We start from the raw sequence: 26,907 nt of genomic DNA on the forward strand, positions 1-26,907 counted from the left end.
TAGAAGCCAGAAAATAATGTGAAATGCAATAAACTATTTCCTCTTTGAGAAAAGTAACATTTTATTTTGTTTTATTTCATTTCTAAGGACAATGACAGTGTTATTTGCTTATTTATCTAGTTATTAATAAACTCTAGTGTCACTACAATAACATTCAGAGAACGTGTATATCTATTTTTAGAAATTTACTGATTTGTCTTTGAAACCTAAGATACATCCTTTCATATTCTCTATTTGACTTCAAAATAAATATATTTTAATCATGTTATTTGTATTATCTCATTTCTATATATCATTGTTTTCTTCATGATCTCTCAAAAACTGGAAGAAACTGTTTCAAAATCTTCCCAATAGCAATTTTGTCCATTTTTTCTACAAGTTAGTCAAATAAGCTTTGGCTGGGTATTACATGCCCTATAATTTGACACATAAAAGAATATAACTGTTATATTTTCCCTTTAATTTGTAAATTTAATCAATATATCTTCTGCTAGTTAATGCTCTTTGCCTTTAACCCTATTTTGTCTCACATTTTTATTGCCAACATGTTTAGTTTTAATTTGGCTTTTATAGTATATTTTTGCTCATATCTTTATTTTTTATTTCCATAATCTTGTGAGATATCTGTTCTTTAAAGCTGAGGCAATTTTTCTTTTAGTGATAAACTATATATAGCTTAGTTGCTATATTATTTTATACTTTTTAGAATAATGTTTTCCCATTTCATTCTTATTCTTTTGCTATATTACTCAAATTGTTTTCTCTTGTCTATCTAGAAAAATTTTAGAGTAGTTCATTCTATTTTCATCTTATTAGTGATGAATGTGTCTCTCCCAAAATCAACACAATTGCATCTAGATGATGAGGTATTTAGCACATGTTCATTTACTACCTCCTTCCCTTACCTCTTTTAAAGTGAAAGTAAAATATTTTATATTTCTTGGGCCACTTCAAGTAGAAGTGAAGAGAAAAGCTAGTTAGTACATCGGTAAAAACTGCAATCCTAAACTATAAGTTCTAGGCATAAATCCAGAGAAAGAGACGGTTTCACTACTGGGGTGACCATCATTTTAATACTGATTCATGACAGGTTATTATAGATTAGGGGTACTTATCCCTCCTCATATACATTGTAAACAATTTTGCAGCTTACTGTACATTTTAAATTTTTCTTTAGTTTCGAAAGAAATTTGGATATTTTACTCACAAATAAACAGTCAATTCACAAAAGAAACAGTGTAAATTATAGGTAAAGGAGAACAAGAGTCAACCTCTGTAATAACAAATACATGAAAACTAAAACAGCCAGATATTTTGTCCATAGAATCAGGAAATATTTTCTTTAAAAAAAATTTTTTTGAGAAGGGGGCAGAGAGAGAGAGAGAGAGAGAGAGAGAGAGAGAGATCAATTTGTTGTTCCATTTATGCATTCATTGGCTGATGCTTTTATGTGCCCTGACTGGGGATCAAACCTGCAACCTCAGCATACCAGGATTACACTCTAACCAACAGGCCAGGGTAGAATCAGAAAAGATTGTTTAAATAGCTAGTTCTGGCAAGGAACCACAAAAATAGATACACTTCTTACACTGCTGATGGGCACTCAAATTTGGAGAAACTTTCTAAAAGCTTATTTGGCAAGGCATATCAAAATTCTTTAAAATATGCCTTGCCTATTATACCCAAGGAGAAGATTACTGTGCAAAGATGCTTTTCACAGCAGGTTTCTTTTGTAAGACACTGAGACATGGAAATTATCTTAATTTCTAAAAGCAAGGAATCTAAATGATAACAATTAAAAGCATAAACCCACAAAATAGTGGGTTTCCTTAAGTTTTATGTAGGACAAAATTTGACCTTGCCCAAACAGAATTTTTAAAATTTAAAAATGTACAGAAGGCCTTTGCCCTTCTGGCTTCTGAAAGATAATCTGTCACACCACCTTGCATGCTAGAGATGTCTTTGTTAATGGCAGGAGCCAGTCATACCTGATAGTCTTAAGGGGGGTTGGGGGGTGGGGGGGCTGGCCATGGGAGAAAGACGAGCCTGTGATTTAGGGTGGAGTCAACCTAAAAGCTGACATCAACCATGTGGATCAACCATCAACCAGTTACGCCTACATAAGAGAGCCCCAATAAAAACCCGGGACACCGAGGTGAGCCTCCCTGGTAGGCATGCGTCTATGCCAGGAAGGTAACATGTGCTTTGTACAATGGAAACATCACTTTTACAACCATCCCAGGCTCTGCCCAATGCATCTCTTTCTTTGATTGATTTTTTTGATTTGTATCATTTCCCTGTAAATAAACTATAATCATGAACACAGGGCTGGGCAAAAGAAGGAAAATTACCAGCCATCGTTACCCAAAAGATAAGTTATAAGTAAGGATGCAAAATAAGAACACCAATAATAAGATGGCAAATAATTCAAATAAATAATACAATAATTAGTAAATAAATAATAATATAAGAATAAACTCTGTGTTTCACAATTATAAACCTACTTTTGGCATACCCTATATAATAGCTATCAGTGAGTCCCCATGAGCCTGTTAGCTAATCATCAAACATGAGGGCAGATTTGGGAACCCCCAGAAGTTGCAGCTGGTGTCATAAGTCTTTAACAGGCTTTGCACTCTGGAGAACGATGCCCTCAAATCTCATAATTTGGTTAGCTCTGTGTAAGTACAATCTAATGTTTATAAATAATATTACATTTACAGGTATTTATATACTAGTGGCCCAGTGCACAAATTCATGCACAGGTGCCCCCCCCCCCCCCCGGCCTGGCCAGCAATCAGGGCCAATTGGGGCTGCGGGAGGTTGGCTGGGGGGAGGGGCCACGAGAGGTTGGCCGGCTGGGGGAAGAAGCCACAGGAGGTTGGCCAGCTGGGCCAATTGGGGCCACCCGGGCCAGCTGGCTGGGGGGAGGGACCACGGGAGGTTGGCCAGCTGCAGGAGGTTGGCTGTGGGAGTGCACTGACCACCAGGGGGCAGCTCCTGCATTGAGCATCTGCCCCCTGGTGGTCAGTGCGCATAATAGTGACCAGTCGTTCAGTCATTCAGTCACTTAGGCTTTTATATCTATATATATAGATATAAAAGGCTAATATGCAAAGTGTCCTCTCGGGAGTACGACCAGGAGGCAGGGAGTTTGATTGCTCACTATGATGTGCACTGACCACCAGGGGGCGGTGCAGAACAAAGGAAGGCCCCAGCCGGCAGCCGTAAGGCCCCAATCAGCCCTGATCACTGGCCAGGCCTAGGGACCTTACCCATGCACAAATTTCATGCACCAGGCCTCTAGTTTATATATATAATGCATGTCACCTGAGGTACACTCTCCAAAATATCAGCAATGGTTATATCTAGGTGCTGAGATATTATCATTTAGATGGTCCCCTTTCATGTTTTGCTAATTTTCTACAACAAATATTTAATTTGTTTGTAATCAAAAGATGAATAATTTTAAATAATTATGTAGCAAATTCATCAATCAAGAAAACACACACAAAATTACTCTTGATTGCTACAGCCATCATTCTGGAGACCTGCAGCACATATTTTTATCTTGAGTGATAATCAAGTATTATCAATATATATATATATATATATAAAAGTTCCTATATATAGTTCCATAACATCTAATATTAGAGCTGTCAATGGTGCAAAATCATTCCTCTCAGAAATAGGAACAAATGTCTGACATATATGTCTGTCATGTCTATATACTAGAAATAAAACAATAACTACAGCAATAGAAAAAGAAACAAAAAAGAAAAAGGGTACAAGAAAAAAATAGAGTGTAAGATTCTGTCTTTCTTCAATACTGATTTTTCAAATGCTTGTTATATACATATAATTTAGGGGTATGTTTGCAAAACTGGGATCCTGGAGTAGATTTAGGTAAGGGTACGAGACCAGAGAAAAAAAGGCCGGAGAAAAATGGCCTCAGCTGTATTTTCCATTAGCCACAATCTTATTCCTAATGGAGACATGTTTGGAATTCTGGACAATATAAGTGAGTTTGTTCAAAAATCAATAATGTCAAGCTGACACTACAGAACATACAAAAATGTTTCCTTAATGGAACAAAAAAAGAAGCCCAAGGAAGCAGGAGGGGGCAAGGACTTGCATATACCTTCTAAGTCCAAGTCCACTACAGGTGGTCTGTAGTTCTTAAATGTAAAGAAAAGGCAAAATTACCAACATGTACTCCTCATGTGATAATCAATTACCTAATGTAAAATGCTTGAAATAAATACACTTAGTATGGATTATGTCAGCTCTTCAATTAGGAATAAATTCACGGTCATTTCGAAAGCTGCTTTTAATAGTGTTCTTTGTGGCAACTTCTTTTCCCTTGGTACTTCTCATCATCCCACCTTAAGCTATCGGTCCCCCAACAGTGAACCTAAGAAATCAATCTGCTAATGTATAATTTGTAAGTCTCCTCCGACTAACAAATGGATAATTGATTCCTTCACAAATGCTGCATCCCCATGGACGCTGGGTGGAATGAATAAGAAACAGAAGATGGAATTTCATTTTCCTTCGGTCAGAGATCCTCTAGTTAGCAATCCCAACATCCACATGGCTGTCTGTTCATGCAGCTTCAGGCTCTTTAGTCACAGTTAGCCAGAAAACTGCACTTATGTTACATGTGGGAAAAGCAAAAGTCTGTTCTTTATACTTGGGAAAAGCTCATTTTAGTGCTTGCTTTACTCTTCCCTGATGATACACTCTAAGGTAAGCAAGACCTCCATTAGGATTTAAGAAGTCTCTGAAAAATACACCTGTGTGTTTTTCTTTAAATATACAAAACATTTATTTTCTCACTGACTTATTCTATGACCAAAAATGCCTTACTTTTAACTATAAATTCTCAAATCTTCTCATTTGTTCCAGGATTTCAACTCTAGTTTCACATGAAATCCTTCTTTAAATTAAGGTGGAATAAATTTATCAACAGGCAATCTTGAAGTTAGAGAACTCTCGAAAGTCTCAAAATATGGGTTCAGTGAAAGCAAAAGTAAAGATGTAAAGGTCCCAGCTAGTTCCTTAGGAGATCTGCTCAATGTTCCCGCAACCTTGTATCCCCGTCACTCCTAAACGCCATGGCAACGAGTTGTTGCCCACCCCTCCATTGCCAAGTACTCTCCCTAAAGCCACCAAGAACTTTCTGGAGCTCATGTAATGAGACCTCTTTCAGCTTCTCTCAGCCATTGTGACAACTGACACCACTGAGCACTGCTTTCTTCCAACCTTCTCTTCCCTCAGTAGTGACAACCACATTCTCTCTATTAGTGAACTTACCACACTGAGCTACATAAACACTGTTGAAAAAAAGAATAAAATGATAAGGAACCTTTTTGTTATTTATGATCCTGTGATAACAGCTAAATACATCATTCTTACCTAGCACATCAGTTTGTTTTTTTTTAAAGGCTATAATAATAGCCCTGACTAGTTTGGCTCAGTGGATAGAGCGTCGGCCTGAGGACTGAAGGGTCCCGGGTTCTATTCTGGTCAAGGGCATGTACCTTGGTTGTGGGCACATTCCCAGGAGGGTGTTGTGCAGGGGCGGCTGATTGATGTTTCTCTCTCATTGATGTTTCTAACTCTCTATCCCTCTCCCTTCCTTTCTAAAAAAATCAATAAAATATATATATATATTTTTTAAAAGGCTATAATAATACATGAACACATTGAAGAAGCCCAAAACACTTTTAAATGTCAAGTGAACATGCATAATAAATAGTAAGGGAAGAAACTGAAAAAAAAAAAAAATCCTACAATAAAAGATGAAGGACATGCTGCTATTAAATTAAATACTACCAACCTAACATATTGACGAAACGTTGAGAGCTTCCTCTTTGGAAACAACACCTTATTAAAGGTCCTAGACCAGCCGTGGGCAAACTATGGCCCGCGGGCCGGATCCGGCCCGTTTGAAATGAATAAAACTAGAAAAAAAAAAGACCGTGCCCTTTTATGTAATGATGTTTACTTTGAATTTATATTAGTTCACACAAACACTCCATCCATGCTTTTGTTCCGGCCCTCCGGTCCAGTTTAAGAACCCATTGTGGCCCTCGAGTCAAAAAGTTTGCCCACCCCTGTCCTAGACAGTACAACCAAATAAGAAAAAGATATTCTATATGATAAAAGCGTAATATGCAAATTGACCCTACCAGCAGAACAACCAGTTGCTATGATGAGCACTGACCACCAGTGCCTTACGGGCAGAAGCTCAACGCAGGACCTGCCCCCCTAAATGGTCAGTGTGCTTCCACAGGGGGAGCGCTGCTCAGCAAGAAGCTGGCTCATGGCTGGCCAGTAGCAGTGCTAAGGATGTCCGAGTGATGGCTAAGATGTTACTCGGACATCCCCCGAGGGCTCCCAGGCTGCCAGACGGATGTCTGACTGCCAGCTTAGGCCCAATCCCCCCGTGGGGATCAGACATCGCCCGAGGGGTCCCAGACTGCAAGAGGGCGCAGGCCAGGCTAAGCGACCACCCCCTCACCCCCTGAGTGCACAAATTTTCGTGCACTGGGCCTCTAGTAAAAAATAAAACTAGAAATTCAGGTACCCCAGAACGGATGCAGAAAGAGAAGTGCTGTTGTGATGATTGGAAATGAAGACTGACGGGGCCCTGGTTGACCATGAGGAGTCCATCTCAGCTGATAAATTTCTTTTGGGGATTCAGGTCAAATGACTTTCTTCTTGGACTCCATATGTGGAACAAATAGGTTTATTTCTTTGGTGTTTTAAGAACATGCTTACTTATGTAACCAGGCTCTGGGAAATGGTTCCCAATGCAGGTCTAGTGAATTGACTCCAGGAATTTTTTAGTAGAGACATAGCAACTTGGTTTACAAGATGCTTCTTTTGAGAATTGTTGAGAGATGACAATCTACTTGGGAAATGACTTAAAAGGGGAATTGATAAAGCAATGTTTTTACACTGGAGAGCTTTATAACAATAATTTCTGTGGCAAAGATACAGCTGAATTTGTGATGATTTAAATGGTCTTCAGGTTATATATGAAAAACAAATTAGGCATTTTTTTTTATTTGATTAATAAGTTGGTCTCAGCTATTTAAAGTATCTGTATTGCCCTTTTTAGGTAGGTGATTTTTTTCCCCATTCGTGAAAACACAAAGGCTTTACTTTCTCAACTGTTTTTAAATAAATAGAATGCATAAGCAATGCTGCTGCTATCATGTTACAAATAAAAGTGAGAAAGAATTAAGAATGTCTTTTCTGATATCCTTTAAGAAGAGGAAGAAGAAGAGAAAGGTAAAGATACAAATTATGAACAACAAATATGCATCTATCAACAAGTGAATAAATAATCTGATGAACAGAATGAACTGGTGATTATAATAGAATGAGGGACATAGAAAGGGAATGGACTGACTATTCTTGGGGGGGAAAGGGGTGTGGGAGATGCGGGAAGAGGCTGGACAAAACTCGTGCACCTATGGATGAGGACAGTGGGTGGGGAGTGAGGGCGGAGGGTGGGGCGGGAACTGGGAGGAGGGGCGTTATGGGGGAAAAAAGAGGAACAAATGTAATAATCTGAACAATAAAGATTTAATTAAAAAAAAAAAAGAATGTCTTTTCCCCTAACAGATTATTCCTTTATCACTGATGGTATCTTACATATAGAGAAATTAAGCAAAGATATGTGTGGGCCCTGCTGAGATGTTCACATAGGTTTGCAGTCATCATGGATTTGCACCATACTTGGCTTTCTTGAGCTGACTTTGTTCATGAAGTTTGTCCTCAAAGGTGTTGCATAACAGATGCTTAGGACTTGGGTAGTTTAAGGGGAAGCCCTCTAAGTATTAATTTTAAAGAATAATAATACATTTATTGTTCCTTTTCTAATTGCATGGTTTCTGGGGTGATAATCCCATTTCTGTTGCATTAACTCATAGAAAAAAATATATACTCTAGGGCAGTGGTCGGCAAACTGTGGCTTGCAAGCCACATGCGGCTCTTTGGCCCCTTGAGTGTGGCCACGAAGTTTCAATCGCACTGTACGTGCGCGCCCGCACGTGGTATTTTGTGGGAGAGCCACACTCAAGGGGCCGCAGTTTGCTGACCACTGCTCTGGGGCAAGCATGTCAAACTCAAAGGCTAACACGTGCCCAATAAACAAGGCAGGCGACCCACAGGCCACGAGTTTGACATGCCTGCTCTACAGCAATGTTCTCTGGGAAAAAAAGAATTTTGTTTTTTGGAACTGTCATGTTAGAACCCTGTAGGCTAGGAATCTTGAGAGCATGGCCAGCTGCAGAGGATACCTTATTCATGGTGCCGACCTTTCAGTTAAACCTATTTTAGCATTAAAACATTAGTATTTATTTCTATTCTAAACTATTATTTGAAATAATAATAATTACTGCTCCCAACAAGGTCCTGCCTTTTAATTAGACTGCGCATCTTTCCTAAGTCCTTGTTTCTTTATCAGTGGGGTCTAGTGGGCCAAAGTAAAGGTGTATTTTTTTTTTAATCTAAATATTGTAGCCAAGAAAAAGCCCATCTTTGCCTAACTGATGAATATCATCTCCTCAGAAGGCCTCATCTTTTCTGCTCCTCGGTGTTTACTTCCATTTCTGTGATGCTTATATCCTCCATTATTCCCTGTACAGGCCCTAGATTCTTCTCTTAGCTCGTTCTTTCTTTTGCTGGTTTCTTATATTGCCACCACCCTTGTTCAAGTCTTTATTGAATCTCAGCTGGGTTATTGCAGTGAAACCCAACTGATCTCCCCGCCACACGTCTCCCCTAGTCCATCCTTCACAGAGCTGCCCAAGTAATCTTCCCACAGGAGTGCTGGGATTTTGTTACTCCCCTGACTGAACACACTTGAGTGCCTCCTTGATGCCTGTGGAATAAAACAGAGCTCTTCTCGGCAGCCCGGAGGGCTCCCGCTGTCTGGGCTACAGTCTTCTCCACGGCGTGGCCTGCAGTGCACCCAGACGTGGTGCTCCCGCTACTGTTGAAACATGCTTTCCCATCTTTGCCTGTGGAAATGCCCAGTGTCCCGCCTGCTCTGTGACACCTTCCTTGATGACCTCACACAGGAGTTCACCTTTCATATTCAGTGACTGCTTCTGACTCCTTTAGCAAACATTCTGTGAGGATGTGCAGGGGATGTAAAGAATAATTCAATGCAGCCCCCTGATCTCAGGTGTAATTAGTTGTGGAGCTAGTCATGTAAACAATGACCTATAATATAATGTGTTAAATTCTAAAATAGAGGTCTTACCATGTGCTGGGATTACAGACTGTACATAAGATACCTTGAAGGCAGGCCTCTTTGTATCGTGTAGGGCTATTGGTAATATTAGTTCCTCTTTTGTTAAATGCAATTAGTAAATTTCTCTTCTCCACTATTCCCTTGCAATATTCCAATAACTTTGCTTTGTCTGGTAAATCTGCTTTCCTTTTGTTTTTTAAATCACTCCTTTCTTTGTATCTTTTATGGATACATGTATAAGCAAGGAAAATTGGCTCCGTTTAAAAACAAATAATCTTAATTGGACTTCACACATTTATTTTTCACCATTTTGAAAACTGTCAGTTGTATTTCTTCTCAGGTCATTTATGTACCGAACACACAAATTCTTTTAACAATGGCTTTTCAGTAAAACAGATTGTTTGACAGTGGTATCATGCCTACCAACAGCATAGCGTCTGGTAGCTGGCAAGAGCTCAGCAATTCTAGTATGGATATTAGAAAGAGGAAGTTGGCTGGCTCCTTATGCTGTTACTCACACTGATTTACTTAGATGTTCCTACTAAAGTTTTCCTCACTCATCTGCCAAACTTAGTACTGGAGACAACCATCCAAGGCATCAAGGGAGACGTCCCCAAAATGTCTACTCTGGACTGTTAAGCAAGTGGGCGTTGCAAGCTCTGGAGAGAATGCGCTGACTCCAGTTAGCTACTCACCCATCTCTCTGCAGAGGGCAACTGAAGGTGTGTAGCATCCCCAGGTCACTGTCTTAAATGTGAACAGTGTTTCAGTGATGTGCAAGTCTCATAAGGGTAACATTTACCATCTCAATGTGCACCTGATCGAGCACAGTGACAGCAGGCAAATAAAAGAAAAAATGTGGACCAATAGCCTGATTTAGCCTTTTAATCTGTGCCCAGATTGTGAATAACTGTCTTGAATGCACGTTGTGTGGAAGCCAGCCTCCTCCCATTCTCTGCTGGGATGTGGCAGGCACAGGCAGAAGATGAAGTTTAACAAAAGGAAAACAGCTCTAGGAATCAGCAGTATGCCAGCTTCCTAGGAAACAATCCCCTCCAAATCCTCCCTGTGTTTTTAAAGGTTGTTAGGATTTAGGAAACGAACGTCTGTCTAATAAGCCCTCTGCAGACTGAAAGGCTGGTCCATGCCCCTGCCTCTGCTGAGGTTGTACCGTCCTGGCAGTGCGCAGCAGGAGATGAAAGTCTGAGCCTTTCACCAGTCAGCTGGGCACAGGGGCTGTCGGTCTTGGCGGCGGGCAGGGACAGCAGCCTGGGGTTTGAGGGGTCAGATGCGGTTGCAAATGGTCCTTGTAAGTTTTCAGCATCTAAGTCACACCCAATGTGCTCTCATGGGGGAGGTGGTTAGAAACTCCTGTTACAGGATGTTTTTTAAAGTTTATAAAAAGGTATTTAGGAATGTTTTTAATGAACAGCAAAGACTGATATATAAACTGCTTATAAATTTAACTGCAGAAAATTTAAACCCAAGTGTTAACTTGAAACAGTGATGACACAATAAATGGACAAAACTGTTTTCTTTCCAAAGAGGTGAATCTTTCTCAAAACTTCTTTCCATTCGTCTCATTCCCAAATGATTTATTTCTGTGGGTGCAGCGGCAGCGGGAGTGGGGCTGCAGGCAGGCAGGCAGGGGGCCAGGGGCCGCGGAGGGAGGGGCCAGGCGAGGCCGCGGAGGATGGGCCAAGACCCATCCCTGTGCCCACCAGTCTCACAGCCCACAGTTCCTTTCAAGGTTCATGAATTCGTGCACTGGACCCCTAGTTACTAATAAAAGGTTTTTCTTTTAATAACATTTCATCTAGACATTGTATAGTGTTATAATTTTAAAAGAACACATATAGAAGTATTTTAAATGCTCCACTTAAGTCCAAATGGATGGCTATAATTAACTAAAGAAATGCAATTAAATAAATTTATAAAAGTAGATTTTAAATGGAATTTGTATGTAAAAGATAATCCAGTCAAAATATATAATGTATACATATAAACAGACCTCTTTCTTTATAAGTTTACCTTTAAAATTTTTAGCATATAACATTCAGTTATATAAGTATATACATATATATATATATATATATATAATATATGCTCTTAGCACTTGACTTAATCAATAAATATCCTTTATGCTCTTAAAACAAACTGCTAATATTCTAAAACTCAAGTTTTTGCATGATATTTAGCTCACACATTATTTTATACTGCATACGTACCACATCAAACTTCTGAGTGATGTTCCCCTGGACATCAAGTAAATAAACCTTGCCATAATGTGTGCCCAGTGCCAAAAACTGTAAGAAGAACAAACAGGTCAGTTTATTAATGTACCATTAAAACACAATTACTAATAAAACCATTTTCAAACTCAAGACTCTTAATGCATAAGTGATCTGTACTGCCTTAGAATATATCCAATCCTCAGAGACGGTCTATTTCCAGCTTCAGGGAAATAACAGGACAGGGCCTACTTTATTGTGATAGTGCAAGCCAGCTGTCAGAATGACTCATGAGGACCCTCATCTACTGACAACTAATGGTGTGTATGTGGTCTGTACACAATGCCTGATGGACTGAGGCAGCAAATTAAAATGCAGCTATGAAAGCATGACCAACCTAAGGTTGAACTCAAAGTCAGAAGGGAATTATTAAGCAACTTGCCTCAATTTATGGCAAGTGTGTAAATTTGTGCTATCATTTAAATTCAACCTATATACACACAAACAACAAAGTACTATTATTTTAGAAAGAAAAAGCCATGCCATATATCTAGAGATGAAAAAACTCACATATCTAGAGATGAAAAAACTCAGATGTACTTATACTATCAGTTAGCAATAGAATGCCTCTATAAAAGTTAATGTATAATACTGAGTGTAAATGTTTATATTCTAATACGAAAAAATATTTTTCTGTCACAAAATAACTGCTGAGCTCCATATTCATCTTATGATATGAAACTAGTTCATAACTTCCATTGTTCCTTTAATCTGCACTAACCTAAATAAACCAGAAGAAACTTTAGGACTACCGAAAATATGACATGATATTTTTCTCCCTTTTTATTTCCTTACATACTACTCAAATAGTTCCAAATTCCCTATTTCATTGCATGTAAGCATGCTTCATTGCAACCTATAATGAAATGTTCAAATTTATAGGCACTACTAAGCATTTCAGTCAAGCAGCACAATCTTTAAAAAAATAACCTTATAGAAAGTCAAGATTTAAAAAGATTTATCAAAATGGAATTGCTTAAAACGAAATTTCAGTTCAGGCACTTAAAATATGAAGCTACCTTAAAGAGGAGTCACAAAAAGGGAAAAGAAGGGGTTCATTAGAAATTCATCCCCAGCAATGCCTTTCACTCCTGCAAGGTTGCCTTTTTTAAAGAAGAAAAACGTCCCCTGGGTAAAAAAATCAATACTGGTTAATAAAACATCAGATGTGCAGACATAACTAGGTATGACGATTCCACTGCACAGGCCGCCTGAATGCACCAGGTGCCATGCCGATTACTCATCCAGGGCAGACAGCAGGCCTGGTGAGAAGAGGATGCCTGGGCCCTGGAGAGGGAAGGGCCAAGAGGTAATTCTGGGGGGAAATTAGTTGCATATAGAAACAAAACCAGGATATTTTCTCCAAAACAAAAGAACATTCTAATCTGAAACAGAGGACTCAGATGGTTGTAATATTTTTCTCTACAGTGACACTGACCATATTTGAATTAAAAAACCATACAATACTAATTAAAACCAAACAGTACTCCGCCTCACTATACCCCAAGTACTCTGAAGTACTGACTTCCTCATAAATACCGTATTTAGTTTGTTAGGAAACTAAGGTGGGTTGGAGCCTTAAAACACTTTACTACTAGGTCATTCTCTGACATCTCGGGGAAGGCCATATCTGAACTTCCAATTATATTTTATTTTATTAGTTTTAAAGGTTCTATGTAGGATACTTTATCCAAAGATTAATTCCTTCCCTTTTTCTTATTTTATTCATTACTAGTTTAATCCATTTAATAGTTAAGATCTGAAACATAAAATATTTATTTTGATTTTATAGCTTAACCTAAAAACTATAATTACTTTAGAATATTGGGGAGGAGGGGGAGGAGTGGTTTTCATGATAAGCTACCTTTTGTTTACAAAAACATTTAATCATTTAGATTAGATAAATCACTGCTGTTCTCTTTTAGAAATAACTTTATGTGCCTAAAATAATCCAAGTTTGATAAGCCAATTGGAGAGGTTTTCAAAAATTATTTAACTATGAAAATTATTGATGAGTCATACATACATTTGCTAATGCTTTTGACTACTTAAAATACAACACACAAAAAAGGGCAAAATTGGCCATAAATCACAAATGTAAATACAAGTCCTTTAAATGTGACTAACTTTCCAGTCATTAAAATTTGCAGCTACTGAATTTTTTTTTTAATACTGTCAGCACCTCCAACCCAGGATAAGCAAAGAATATAGCTTTATTAGCCCCTTCCAGGTTTAATTACAGAAACTTGATTCATTTTATAAAGTATCAGATTGTGTACCCAATCCTTTTGAACACTCCCCTAACATAACTGCTTTTACTGGACTTTTTGTGTTTTTTGTTGTTTTTTTTTTGTTTGTTTTCTTTTTAAATATATTTTTATTGATTTCAGAGAAGAAGGGAGGGAGAGAGAAATAGAAACATCAATGATGAGAGAGAATCATTGATTGGCTGCCTCCTGCATGCCCCCTACTAGGGATTGAGCTGGCAACTCAGGCATATGCCCTAGACCAGAATTGAGCCCGGGACCCTTCAGTCTGCAGGCCAGGCTCTATCCAGTGAGCCAAACTGGTGAGGGTGACTGGGCTTTTTGTACGTAAACAAGTAGAAGTAACAAGCAGTCCTTTGGACCACAGAGAAAACATTTCAAATGTGGTCAGCTGCATATTATCTGTTTCACATCGCATTTTTAGTATCAAAGCAGAGAGTGCCTTCAATTACATGAGAGGAAGTAAGTCGGGCAGTTCATATGTCTTCCCTGGAAATAGTCAATGAATGGCAGAGCTAGGTACAGGATTAAGAGTTAAAACACTCTTCACTGTACCAGAAATCTCATAAAAAGAAATATGAGCCTCAGATCAAGAGTGTATGCTCTAAAAGTTAGCACGAAAAAAATAAAAAATAAATAAAAGTTAGCACGGATTGTAGTTCCAACTGTCAGGCTCCTTGACCAAGTTGGTTTAAGTATAGTGTTGATAAAGTGTGATGTCCGAGCATGTAAACTTTGTTCTCCATTTCATCCATTCAATGGTTCATTCAACACACAAAACACAAAACACAAAAGCACCTACAATATGCTTAGACAATAAGCAAGTATGACTTAAAAGAGTGACACTACAATGAGCGAGAAAGATATAAAAATATGATTAATTATAATTAAATTTAAGGTTACTTAAAATGGAATATCTCTAAGAACTTTATGAAACATCAAAGATATTAGGTGTGCTGAACTCTGAACTTTGAAAGAGTTAGACAATAGGCTCTGAGGCAAATGAGGCAGACTTGTGGTAAAGACCATTTTAGGCAGAGTGAATACAACTTGCTCAAAGGCACAGAGCAAAAAAAGCAGAAAAAGTCAAGAAATTACATGCAGTTTTACATGACAGAAGCACCCAGTTCATGCCCAGGGGAGGAGACAGGCAATGGGGCAGGAAAGATTGGTTAATAGAAGGCATTAATATTTATGGAGAGATGAAAAGTAGAAAAGTTTAAGGAAGGAGTATGTGTGTCCAAATTATGAAGACATCAGGGAGCCAATGAAGACTTCTAGGAAGGATTATCCGATCAGATTTAGGTTTCTAGAAGAAAGAACTGTTAGGAATGGACTAGAATGAAAGCAAATCGTTAAAGGAAAATAGATTGGTTCACAGTGTGTGCATTAGTTCCAGGCAGAAATAAAGAATGCCTCAACTAAAAGCAAAGGACTCAGGATGGGACTGCATTCAAGCAGCTGAGATGGGTTGGAGTCCAGGCAAGAGATGTTATGAGTAAAAACAGCCATGCACACCCTAGCTGGTTTGGCTCAGTGGACAGAGCATAGGCCTGTGGACTGAAGGGTCCCAGGTTTCATTCCAGGCAAGAGCACATGACCAGGTTGTAGGCTCGATCCCCAGTGGAGTGTCTGCAAGATGCAGTCCATCAATGATTCTCTCCCATCATTGATGTTTCTCTCTCTCTCCCCTTCTCCCTTCCTCTCTGAAATCAATGAAAATTTAAAAAAAATTTTTAAAAAAACACAACCAAAAACAGCCAAGCACGACTGTCAGAGTACCACACTTATGACAGAAAGTGGTAAGACACAAGGCCAATTACACAGAGGGCAAGATCATCGTCTTACACACCACATTAAGGAACTTAGACTCTATTTAGTAAATAATGAAAATTATACAAGGTTTTAAAATACGTACTTTCAACAGATCATTTTGGCAATCAGGTGGCAAATGGGTTAAAAGTAGAAAGATCAGACACATAAGTGCAGACAGAAGATGAGGACCTCAGCTAGGGCAAGGTGGTAAGAAGAGCACCATGACTTAAGGAATGACTGGGTGTTAGAGGAGACGGGTCAGCTTTGGCTTACATGACAGAGGAGATGGTGGTACCACCAAATGAGACAGAGAACAAAAATAGATGCAAGATTAGAGGGAAAAGATGAGTTCATTATGAACATGCTTAGTTTCAGGTCAAAACAGAACAAAAGGCCCTAACCGGTTTGGCTCAGTGGACAGAGCGTCGGTCTGTGGACTGAAGGGTCCCGGGTTCGATTCTCGTCAAGGGCATGTACCTTGGGTTGTGGGCACATCCCCAGTGGAGGGTGTGCAGGAGGCTGCTAATTGATGTTTCTCTCTCGTCAATGTTTCTAACTCTCTATCCCTCTCCCTTCCTCTCTGTAAAAAAATCAATAAAATATATTTAAAAGAAAAAACAGAACAAAAGATAGAGGTGGATAAATAAGTACAATATTCTGGAAGAGGCAGCGTTGGTGGTCATAGAAATCATGAAACTGGAAAATCACAAAATTAGAAGAAATGTAGACAATGGACCAAACCTTGGGAAAACCTAACATGTAGGGGAAAGATGGAGGTAAAAGTAAGTGAAAGAACCAGAGGGAGTAACAGAAAGATCAAGAACCTGAAGCAGAATGGTGTCATGATACAGAAGTTTTGAGAAGGCGAAATCCACAGTTTTAAAAGCAGTAAAATGTCCATCATCTGGTTAATGGATAGACAAAATGTGCTATGTTTATACAATGGAATACTACTTTGTGCTATTTATACAAAAGAATGAAGTACTGAAACATGCTACATCACAAGGAATCTCAAAAACATTATGCTAAGTGAAAGAAGCCAGACACAAGAGACCAAACAGTGTTTGAGTCCATTTATATGAAATATCCAATATAGGCGAATCTACAGAAAGAAGAAGTAGATTAGTGATTATGTGGAGCTAGAGTTAGGTCTGTTCCATGACATAGCATATATCACTAGGAGAGAAGGTAGAAAATGAGGTGAGACAAAGAACAAAAGTAGACTAAAAGGCCCTTGAACAGGGTGAAGAAAAGAAAGATGGGTAGGGATTCAGGTGAGCTGGGAAAGGGGTCAGGAACTGAGGTTGACCATGCCTGACAGTTTCAATTTTCTTAATTAAATAGAACTGACATCACCCTCTAAAAGTGAAGGAATAGTGATTGAGAAGGACGGTTGAGGACTAAAGAAACTGATGAAGAACCAACAACAGCATTTTTAGTGGCTGAGGGATACAACGAAGGACAGGGGCATCAGAGAACTGAAGATGCTCGTGAAGTTAGGATAGTTAACCATTAGATAGAAAATTTAAAGAAAGAATGGATCAGAGATCAGGGCTCTATAAAGTCACAGAACAGGATTAGAAAAATTAACACAGAAGCCTGACAGAGTATATTTAAAGATCCTCAGGCTCCAGGTTCTGACACCATCCGGAGTGTGGCCTTAATGGCGGGAGATGAAACCGGGCAGAAGTGTAATTAAATTAGGCCGAAGAACTGCAAGGCCAGTCTTCAGCGAATAAAGGAAAGTGACAAGGAAGTTGGGAGCTGCAGCATGGGGGGGGGGGGGGGGGGGTGGTAGATGGTGGTGCAGCTAAAAGGCAGGTGCCTCAAGAAGGGTGTTTCTGGTAAAACCAGAGACAGCAAAGGTTCTAGTGACAGGTTGAGTGAGTACAGGAATCTGCTTACAATTCAATGAAATTTGAAGTACAAAGGAACTGGGTGGAGAAAGGAGGAGGATGAGCCACACTGATGGTCACACAGGATAAAGCAGGAATTGGATCAAAGTTGGGAAGTCTGCCTTTTGTGGAGGACAAAGGCTCGCTCCTGGGGCTCACAGGGCAATAGTCGAAACTGCCTGGCTTCCAATACTCCAATTATGACACATTTTGTTTTGGTCCAAGAATGGGCTAAGGGTGCTGTACAGTACTTAGCCTGGACTCAGAAAGTTGGTGGGAGCTTTGTTTCAGCAAAAACTCAGATGTGGAATAGATTAATTCATTCATATAATATATGTAATAATGTGGGGTCATTCTACTAATTCCTAATAACTCCAACATAATCCCTTCTACTCTTATGGAAGCACTGAGCTCCACACTATTTCTAATCTTAATACTTTTCTATTCTACTACTTAGGATTTGAGGAATTAAGTAATAGTCTTCCCAAGAACCACTTACTATAAATCTTATACATCCATCCTTGTCTAAATTCTACTTAATACACCCTTACGGTGTGCTCTCTGTGTGTGTACAAATACATATATATAATTTTTTTGGTCATTGTTTTGATTTTTTGTGGTGAGGAAGAAAAGAGGAAGAGTGGCAGAAGACACAATTACAGTGAAAAATCACCTCTAAAAGCATCAGGACTCCAAAGTATAAGCAAGCTTACAACAGAATGACTTACAGAATCACCTACAAGGGCTACCTTACCTTGTCATGGACCGTCATGCAGCTAGCGGCATCCTTCTGAAGGATTTCAGTCACCCCATTGGAAAGCCTTTCATACTTAAGTTTGGGTTCCTCTTCACTCTCTTCTTCCTGCACAGAAAGCAGAGAAAATGACCACTGCCATGGATTTATCTGATACTGTCCAAGACTCAAAACATATTTCTTAAGGGGGACCCAGAGATGGTTCCCTCAATGATTATCAATAACTACAACCATAGCGAAAGGTAAGATCTTCATGTTTCACTTTTCCAATGAGGTGTATCAACTGCTACAACGAACTGTAAGTTATTTTGGTAGAATAACTTCAAAAGTTGAAAACAGGATTACACACACTTACTGTTAATAGTAATCAACTGTGGCATATTAAATACAAAACTGTCTGACCACTCTGCAGACATATGCCAAAGAAAGTGAGTCGGCAAAATACTTGTCATTATGACCTCCTGGTCATAAAAACTCACAGCAGTAAGATAGGAATATAATAAACCTCTAAAGGACATTATTATATTTCAAAAATATTAATATTTTTGTCAGATTTGAGAATATCTTAATTAGAAGATATAACCACAAAAACTAAATCAAAGAAAATTATAAATTTTATATAAAGCAAAATGTATTCTTCCCCTTCCGAGAAAAAATATTTTAACATTCCTTTTAAATAACTGGTAGTCCATGAACAATTATTATTTATTCAGTTTATGTTAAAAAATATTTGTTTACTCTTATATAAATAAACCTACATATGCATTAAAATTTCTTAATCAGCCGTGGCTGGTGGCTTAGTGGTTGAGTGTCAACCCATGAACTAAGAGGTCAGTGGTTCGATTCCCAGTCAAGGCACATGCCCGGGCTGTAGGCTCAATCCCTAGAAGGGACCTACAGGGGGCAGCCCATCAATGTTTCTCTCTCACTGGTGCTTCTCTCTCTATCTCTCTCCCTTCCTCTCTAAAAATCAATAAAAATATATTTAAATAAATAAATCCCCTCAGGTGAGGATTAACAATAACACAATAAAATAAATTCCTTAATCATTTATAGGTAATATTACTAACTTTATATGTTTAACCTCAGTGCTGAAACAGCATCACAAGATATCCTTAATCCTCATAGTTAAGTTAGGAAATCTCTAATGACTATAACGGCCATTAATTAATAAATCAAGGATAGATATAAAAATTACTACAGTGATTCTGAAAAATATTTTACTTTACTGCATTGGTATGTAATGAGAAACCAAACAATGTGCATATATCAATACTTGTGATAGGATAAAGCTGGACAAATCAGAAGTTCACAAAAATAATCTACTCATGGACTGCAGGTAAGATGTCAGCTTAGGTTGCGACCATCTGAAGGTTAAAATGGGGTGAGAGTCTCTGCTTCCAGGATGACTCACTCAAACGGTTGGCAAGCTGGTGCTAGCTGTTGGCAGGAGGCTTTATAGTTCCTTGTCTCATGGACCTCTCCTCAGGACATGAAAGGTGACTTCCCCCAGAGTAAGTGATCCAAGAGAAAGCAAACTGAGCTTCAATGCTGCATATGGCCTCAGAGGTCGTGCACTGACACTTCAGCAGTATCCTACTGATCATACAGGTCAGTCATGATTCAGAGTGGGAAGGGAGGACACAAGCGCAGGAATAATAGGAGGTGAGGCTCATCGGGGGCCATCGTGTGGTCTAGCTACAGAGTAGCGATTATATTTTAAAAGCGATAAACCTGGTTTTAAGAAATCAGCATTCCACGCATATGATGAGCTGTCAAATTTTCTTCCCCAAGTACATACAGACTATTAGTTGTTTATTTAGTAACAGTGTTAAAATCAAAGACAATGTTACTATGTGCAAGAATAACTTTAAGAACTAATAGCAACAAATGGACATATAATAAGCACAGTTATCTAAAAGACCAATACTTCTTTTAAAAAGTAACTAATGATAATCAACCCAACCCAAGGAGCTGTTACATGTCAACAAGTGACCTGTTATTAAAATAAAATATGAAATAGCTCATTAACCAAGTATAAAGAACCTAGAAAAAGGAAAACCACAAAGCCACAAGTAAACACTTCTACTTATGTACTCACAAGCAAGAAACAGAAATCATTACAAAGTTAACATAAAATGTGGCAAAAATGATGTGTGCATTCTGAAGTAAATGTGTTAAATACAAATTGAATCCTGAATGGTAGTCTTTATAATAAGATGCCACATGTTGCTCAAGTCTGGACATCAAATGTGCATCCAACGTGAAAAGTTAATTCTAGCCTCTAGACTATTTTGCATAAAAGCACTCATCCACGGACCATTAGATAAAGTTACTGTAAATAAGGTTTGCTTGTCTTATTTATAAGTGAAAACTAAATAATTCCTCTCACATAAATATATAAAAATAAATATTTTCACAACACAGTTCACTGGAGCTTTCGTGCCAGGCTTCAAAAACCATAAATAAAATGGAAACTCCAATATTAGGCACTTGATGTAGCATTTCACCCTTTTCTGACAGGTATCTTTTATGTTAAGCTAAAAGCAAGCTAACGGTGAATTTTTAAGTTTTTTTTTTCTGCTTGCTGTAAACAAAGAAAATGGAAAGTGATTCAAAAATACAATTCACAGAGGTTATTCTACTGCTGCAAACTATATATCACATTCTAAATAAAAAACAATTTTTTAAAAAATCAAGCAGATTTAATAAAGTGTTTCACTTTTTTAAATATTTAAACACCAAAAAGGCTTCTGTACAACTTGAGCTTCCAAGGAAAACCATCCAGTGTTAATAAAAAGCAAATCAAAATTTTTGTGAAATTTTCATAATCAGGCAAACCTACAAATAAAACCATCAACAGTGTGTTGAAATGACAGTTAACTGCGTTTCTATGACAACCTAGTGGAATAGTACAAGTCCTGAAATGCAGCAAAGCAGAGATATGAAGAGAGTGACATTTACCCATACAAGAAAAATTTGCAGCTTTCCTTTAAAAAGAATCAATTCTTCAACTAACATGGATTTTCACTCAGTGTATAGCACTTTTAATTCAAGACAAGTCCTTTAAACCATTGTACAGGATTCTAGAATACTCCAAAAATAAATTTCATATCACAGTCATTCTTACTAAATTTTGAACTTAAAAGCGAAAAAAAAAAAAAAAAGACAACTTTTGGGATAACAAAATAAGGCAAGCCTCTTATTTTATTACTAACATTAAAGGTAAATTTGCATGGTGGGAGTCCTGTCACCTAACATAGATACCACTGAGAATACAGCCCTTTTCACCTGATAATTTCAAACTTGGGTATAAGAAATTTTTTGGTGTGTCAACCAACTTTTCATGCTGTTTTAATTTTATCCATATCTTCACACACTGGTACATTTTATAAACCATTACAGTCCAAATGAAGACTTGGATTTTATTTTTTTTAAATGTGTGTTACATGAATTCTAGTGGTTAACAGAAAGATCACTACCTTTTCTGTTGTTACTATTAATATATAGAACTTAAAATTTTATTTCTGGATACTATTTATTAAAATCCAGTTTTATCTTGTTTTATTTTTTCAACCCCACAAAATAAAATTGCAATAGATAGACTGAAGAGGAGAAGTAAGATACAAAGTCCAAGTTAAGTTAGTGAAAAATACCACCAGTTGAGCACTCCTAGACAATTCACAATCTCACTCTATGGAGATGGCCTTTATCCCACCCAGCTTCACCTATGAGAAAAATCTCAGCTGAACCTCTAGGAACTTTAATAAGGTGATTGATTGGTTTCCTTGGTCTCAGGCCATAAACTACATCTGACCAGGGACAAATCCTTTTAATAAATATCCAGTGATTTAAAGCTAGACATAATAGGGAACACTCACATACTCAAAAAAAAATTCTTGTTAAAAAATGCAATTTAAACTTCTACACTGAAAAAGCAAATATTAATAAAAAGCAAATTAATAATCAACCATCAATAGAAAGGTATAAAATAAAGTCTTTCCTCTAGAACATTCTCTATAGGATTCTAATTACCTTAAGGAGAATTGAAATATTCAAAACTGGTAAGTCAACCTTCTAAGTTTAAGATACAAAAAAAGCTATCAAAATCAAGTATCAGAACATTTCCATTTTAGAAAATTTACATTTTAAATAATACTCTCTTAATAAATCATAGCCTATATTAAAATATTTATTTTTATTACTATCAAAAAAGATAGAGGGAGAACAAAAAACAAAACAAAACACAGTTGGTGTCAAATACAAGACTTTTCTTTTAAAGCATAACTGAAATTATACTGTAAGTGAATCAAAGCATACAATTTGAGTCTCAAAAACACAACTAACAAAATTTTTAAGACATCTATTCACTATATATTATCAACAAAGTAACATAAATGCTCAAAAAACTGCATATCATTGTATAAATCATATATAATTATACATTTATATGAAACTATAATGGTATCAATAAATGTACATGGACAATACAGAACATCTCCAAATATGCTATACCAGTGATGGCAAACCTATGACACGCGTGTCATAGGTGACACGAGAACTCATTTTTTTGGTTGATTTTTCTTTGTTAAATGGCATTTAAATATATAAAATAAATATCAAAAATACAAATCTTTGTTTTACTATGGTTGCAAATATCAAAAAATTTCTATATGTGACACGGCACCAGAGTTAAGTTAGGGTTTTTCAAAATGCTGACATGCCGAGCTCAAAAGGTTCGCCATCACTGTGCTATACCAATCTTGAGCCTTTCCAGAAAAAAAGTACTATGATGAGAAATACTGTATAAAAATGTAAAACGCATATGGTTAAATAAGTGGTCTTCAACAGGAGGTGATTCTGTGTTCCTAGGACATTTTTGTTATCACATCTGAGTGGGTGCTATTGGTATCTAGTGGATAGAGGCCAGGGGTGATGCTAAAACATCCTAAAATGTACAGAACAATCTCCCAGAACAAAAAATTATTTGGCCAATAATGTTAAGGTTGAGAAATCCTGGGTTAAATAAATTTCAAAAGATTATTGTTGAAACATTAAAATCTATTTTTAAAGACTAATAACGAAGAGAAATGTTCTCAAAACATTGTATTAGGTGAAAAAATAGGTCATAAAATCTGCTTTGCATGATCCAAATTTTATTGAAGAAATTTATACACACACGGGGAAAAGGGGAGCAGAATACTAGCCACCAAAACAGTAACCTTCCTGTGCTTCAGTCTCTTCATCTATAGAATGGAAGTGATAATGGGACCTATATCACAGGGCTGCTGTCATCATTCCAGAAACAGAAAAGAAAAATCCCTAATGAGCTGTTACCAATATTCTCTAAATTTTCCAAAATAAACATGTATTATATTTACTACAGAAATAAGTATATGACAGCCGTAGCTGGTTTGGCTAGGGTCCCAGGTTCGATTCTGGTCAAGGGCACATGCCCGGGTTGCAGGCTGGGGCACGCAAGTGGCAGCCAATCAATGATTCTCTCTCATCATTGATGTTTCTATCTCCTCTCCCTCTCCCTTCCTCTCTAAAATCAATAAAAATATATATTAAAAAAATAAGTATATGACAAAAATAAGTAATAGTTTAAAGCCATTGTTCAACATCCTCTTCAAAACTTTGTATTTACTGAACTAAGATTCTTATCTCTGAAAGCTGCTTTCCTTATCATAGCACTTTGGAAAAGTGAGAAAAAATTGAGCCTCTAATAATTGAAGAGCTCTTCTTAAGATTCACAAGATATGCAGTCTTCATAAACCCTGGTCTCTCCTTTGCCCTGTAGTATCAGAATTTCATGTTCAAGTGAAGAAGGAAAAAAATAAGGTGAAAGTTCTCATGCCCTAAGCCAAACACCATAAACAGGTTCAAATCCCATCATTTACTTTATATTGGGAAAGTGATAAGAATATATAGAGGAGGACCAAAAATGAAAAAAGCAAATAAGCTTTTCATTTATTTCCAGCCACATGGAATAACCTTACCAATCTTCAAGATATGACATTCAGGTGGACAATTCCCACCACTAAAGCCAACATAACCCTCTTTTCCTTTCTTCCCTCCTTAGAAGCAGGGTTTATGCCTTTTCGTTGTTCTGAACTTCACCTACCAAAACTGTGTGTACAGTCATGCAGCTAGCGTGACTATAGGTACCTAATAAAGAACAGTGAAAACAAAAGTATGTAGTAACAGCAGACTGAGTTTAGAAAGAAGCTTTTTAAAGACATTCTCGCTGAGATTTCCAGACAGGAAAAGCCAAATCATACACTATCAGCCAAAAGGAACCTCAGAGATCATCTAAGTTATGTATTAATTTACAGACAGGGTGGCTATTCTGAAACAGTATAAATTATAATTATAGACAAATATATAGAAATGAAGCTGTATCACCATCTACCAACAGTAGCAAAGAGGTCCTGCCAACTAAATTTTCATGAAAATTACATTTATTTATAATTTATGTTTATTCTTATATAAAAAGGAATATGCTACAGTTCTTGGGATTATCTTATATTTTAGAGGAGATTGCAAAGAAGCACCCTACTAGCTACCCCCATCAAAGTCTCTGACAGCTTATCAAATGTTTCTATGAAGATAAAAACCTACAATAACATTAAAAATGAAGATAAATGATAATCAAAATCAAGGGGAAAGCTAATACTTCTCTTTAATATGAATTAGAATTCATGACACACCTTGACTTGTTTGATGAAAACATAAAATACCTGACCAAAAGGTAGAAAGATGCTTTCAGCAATCCCACCAGCCCTCCATGCCCACAACTCGGAGCCTGCTCCTCTAGCCCAAGCAGACACCCTCCTCACCCCTTAGAACTTGTCCTCCAAAAGGAGGTGACCATGGGCCATTGTTTCTCCACACCAAGGCTTTCAGCCCTGGCCACCAACTGTCTACATCCTTCTTCTACCAGCAGAGACCACAGCCCATAACAGCTGGGCAGTGCATTATCTATGGTCTAGGGCCGTGGTAGGCAATCTGCGGCTCGCGAACCACATGCAGCTCTTCGTCCCCTTGAGTGTGGCTCTTCCTAAGCCTTAGGAGTACCCTAATTAAGTTAATAACAATGTACCTACCTATATAGTTTAAGTTTAAAAAATTTGGCTCTCAAAAGAAATTTAATTCGTTATACTGTTGATATTTGGCTCTGTTGACTAATGAGTTTGCCGACCACTACTCTAGACCATTACACTCCATCTTCTCTGGACTCCTTTCGTTTCTTGAACTCACTAATCTCTTTATTGCCTTATGGACTGTGCATTTATTGTCCCCTGGAATAGTCTACCTATCTAGTTGTTCAACCTGACTCCTCTTTCACTTACACCTGCAAATCCTAATCAGCAAATATCCTGGCTCTACTTCAAAAACACCCTAAGTCCTTTTTCGCCTCTAATAAGAGTTCCCAAAGCCTCCTAGCTAATCTTGCTGCTTCCTACTTGCTACACACCACTACCCCAGAAATTTTTCAAGCAGCATCTAGAATAATCTTACTAAAACAAAGCTTCTGCACAGCAAAAGAAGCCATCAACAAAATGAAAAGGGAGCCCAGAACATATTTGCCAATGATACATCTGCTAAGCAGTTAATTTCCAAAATATATAAGGAACTTAAACAACTTAACAAAAGGAAAACAAATAATCCAATTAAAAATGGGCAAAGGATCTAAATAGACATTTCTCCAAAGTGGACATACTGATAGCCAAGGGACATATGAAAAAATGCTCAAAGTCACTAATCATCAGAGAGATGCAAATTAAAATGACAATGAGATATCACCTCATCCCCACCAGAATGGCAACCATCAGCAAACCAATGAATGACAAAAACTGGCAAGGATATGGAGAAAAGGGAACCTTAGTACACTTCTGGTGGGAATGCAGACTGGTACAACCACTGTGGAAAACAGTATGGAGTTTCCTCACAAAGCTAAAAATGTAACTGCTATTTGACCCAGTGATCCCACTTCTAGGAATACATCCTAAGAATCCTAAAACACCATTCACAAAGAATAGATACACTCCTGTGTTCATAGCAGTGCTATTTACAACAGCTAAGATCTGGAAATAGCCCAAGTGCCCATCAGTAGGTGAGTGGATAAGAAAGATGTGGTACATTTACACCATGGAATACTATGCAGCTGTATAAAGAAGGCGCTCTTACCCTTTGTGGCAGCATGGAGGGACCTGGAGAGTATTATACTAAGTGAAATAAGCCAGTCAGAGAAAGACAAGAATCACATGATCTCACTCATATGTGGAATCTAATTAACAAAATAAACTAATGGACAAAATAGATCCAGAGACATAAAAGCATTGAACAAAATGATGAATCTCAGAGGGAAGGCAGGAAGAGTGAAGGAGAGATTAACCAGAGAACTTATATGCATAACCCATGGACACAGACAATAATGTGTAGTGGAGGCCTGGTGGGGAGCATGGGCAGGGTGAGGTCAATGGGGGAAGAAAGGGGAATATCTGTAATACTTCCAACAATAAAATTTGATTGGTTGATGAAAAAACAATGACTCTCCTGCCGGGCTGTGGTCCAACAATAAAATTTGATTGATTGATGAAAAAAC

The 26,907-nt window shown here is 37.7% G+C and overlaps 1 protein-coding gene across 1 annotated transcript in view; it reads right to left on the reverse strand.

Moving 5' to 3' along the window:
• VPS41 (VPS41 subunit of HOPS complex) overlaps nt 1-26,907 on the reverse strand; it is a 135,411-nt gene that overhangs the window by 91,203 nt on the left and 17,301 nt on the right. Inside the window, exons 3-4 of the mRNA XM_081101827.1 lie at nt 18,297-18,404; nt 11,503-11,580 (exon numbers count right to left, since the gene is read on the reverse strand). Of these exons, the coding sequence (XP_080957953.1) occupies nt 11,503-11,580; nt 18,297-18,404 (186 nt within the window). The remainder of the gene's footprint in view (nt 1-11,502; nt 11,581-18,296; nt 18,405-26,907) is intronic.

The sequence above is a fragment of the Myotis nattereri genome (genome assembly GCF_964212035.1).
Source record: "Myotis nattereri genome assembly, chromosome: 11".
Classification (NCBI taxonomy): Eukaryota; Metazoa; Chordata; class Mammalia; order Chiroptera; family Vespertilionidae; genus Myotis; species Myotis nattereri.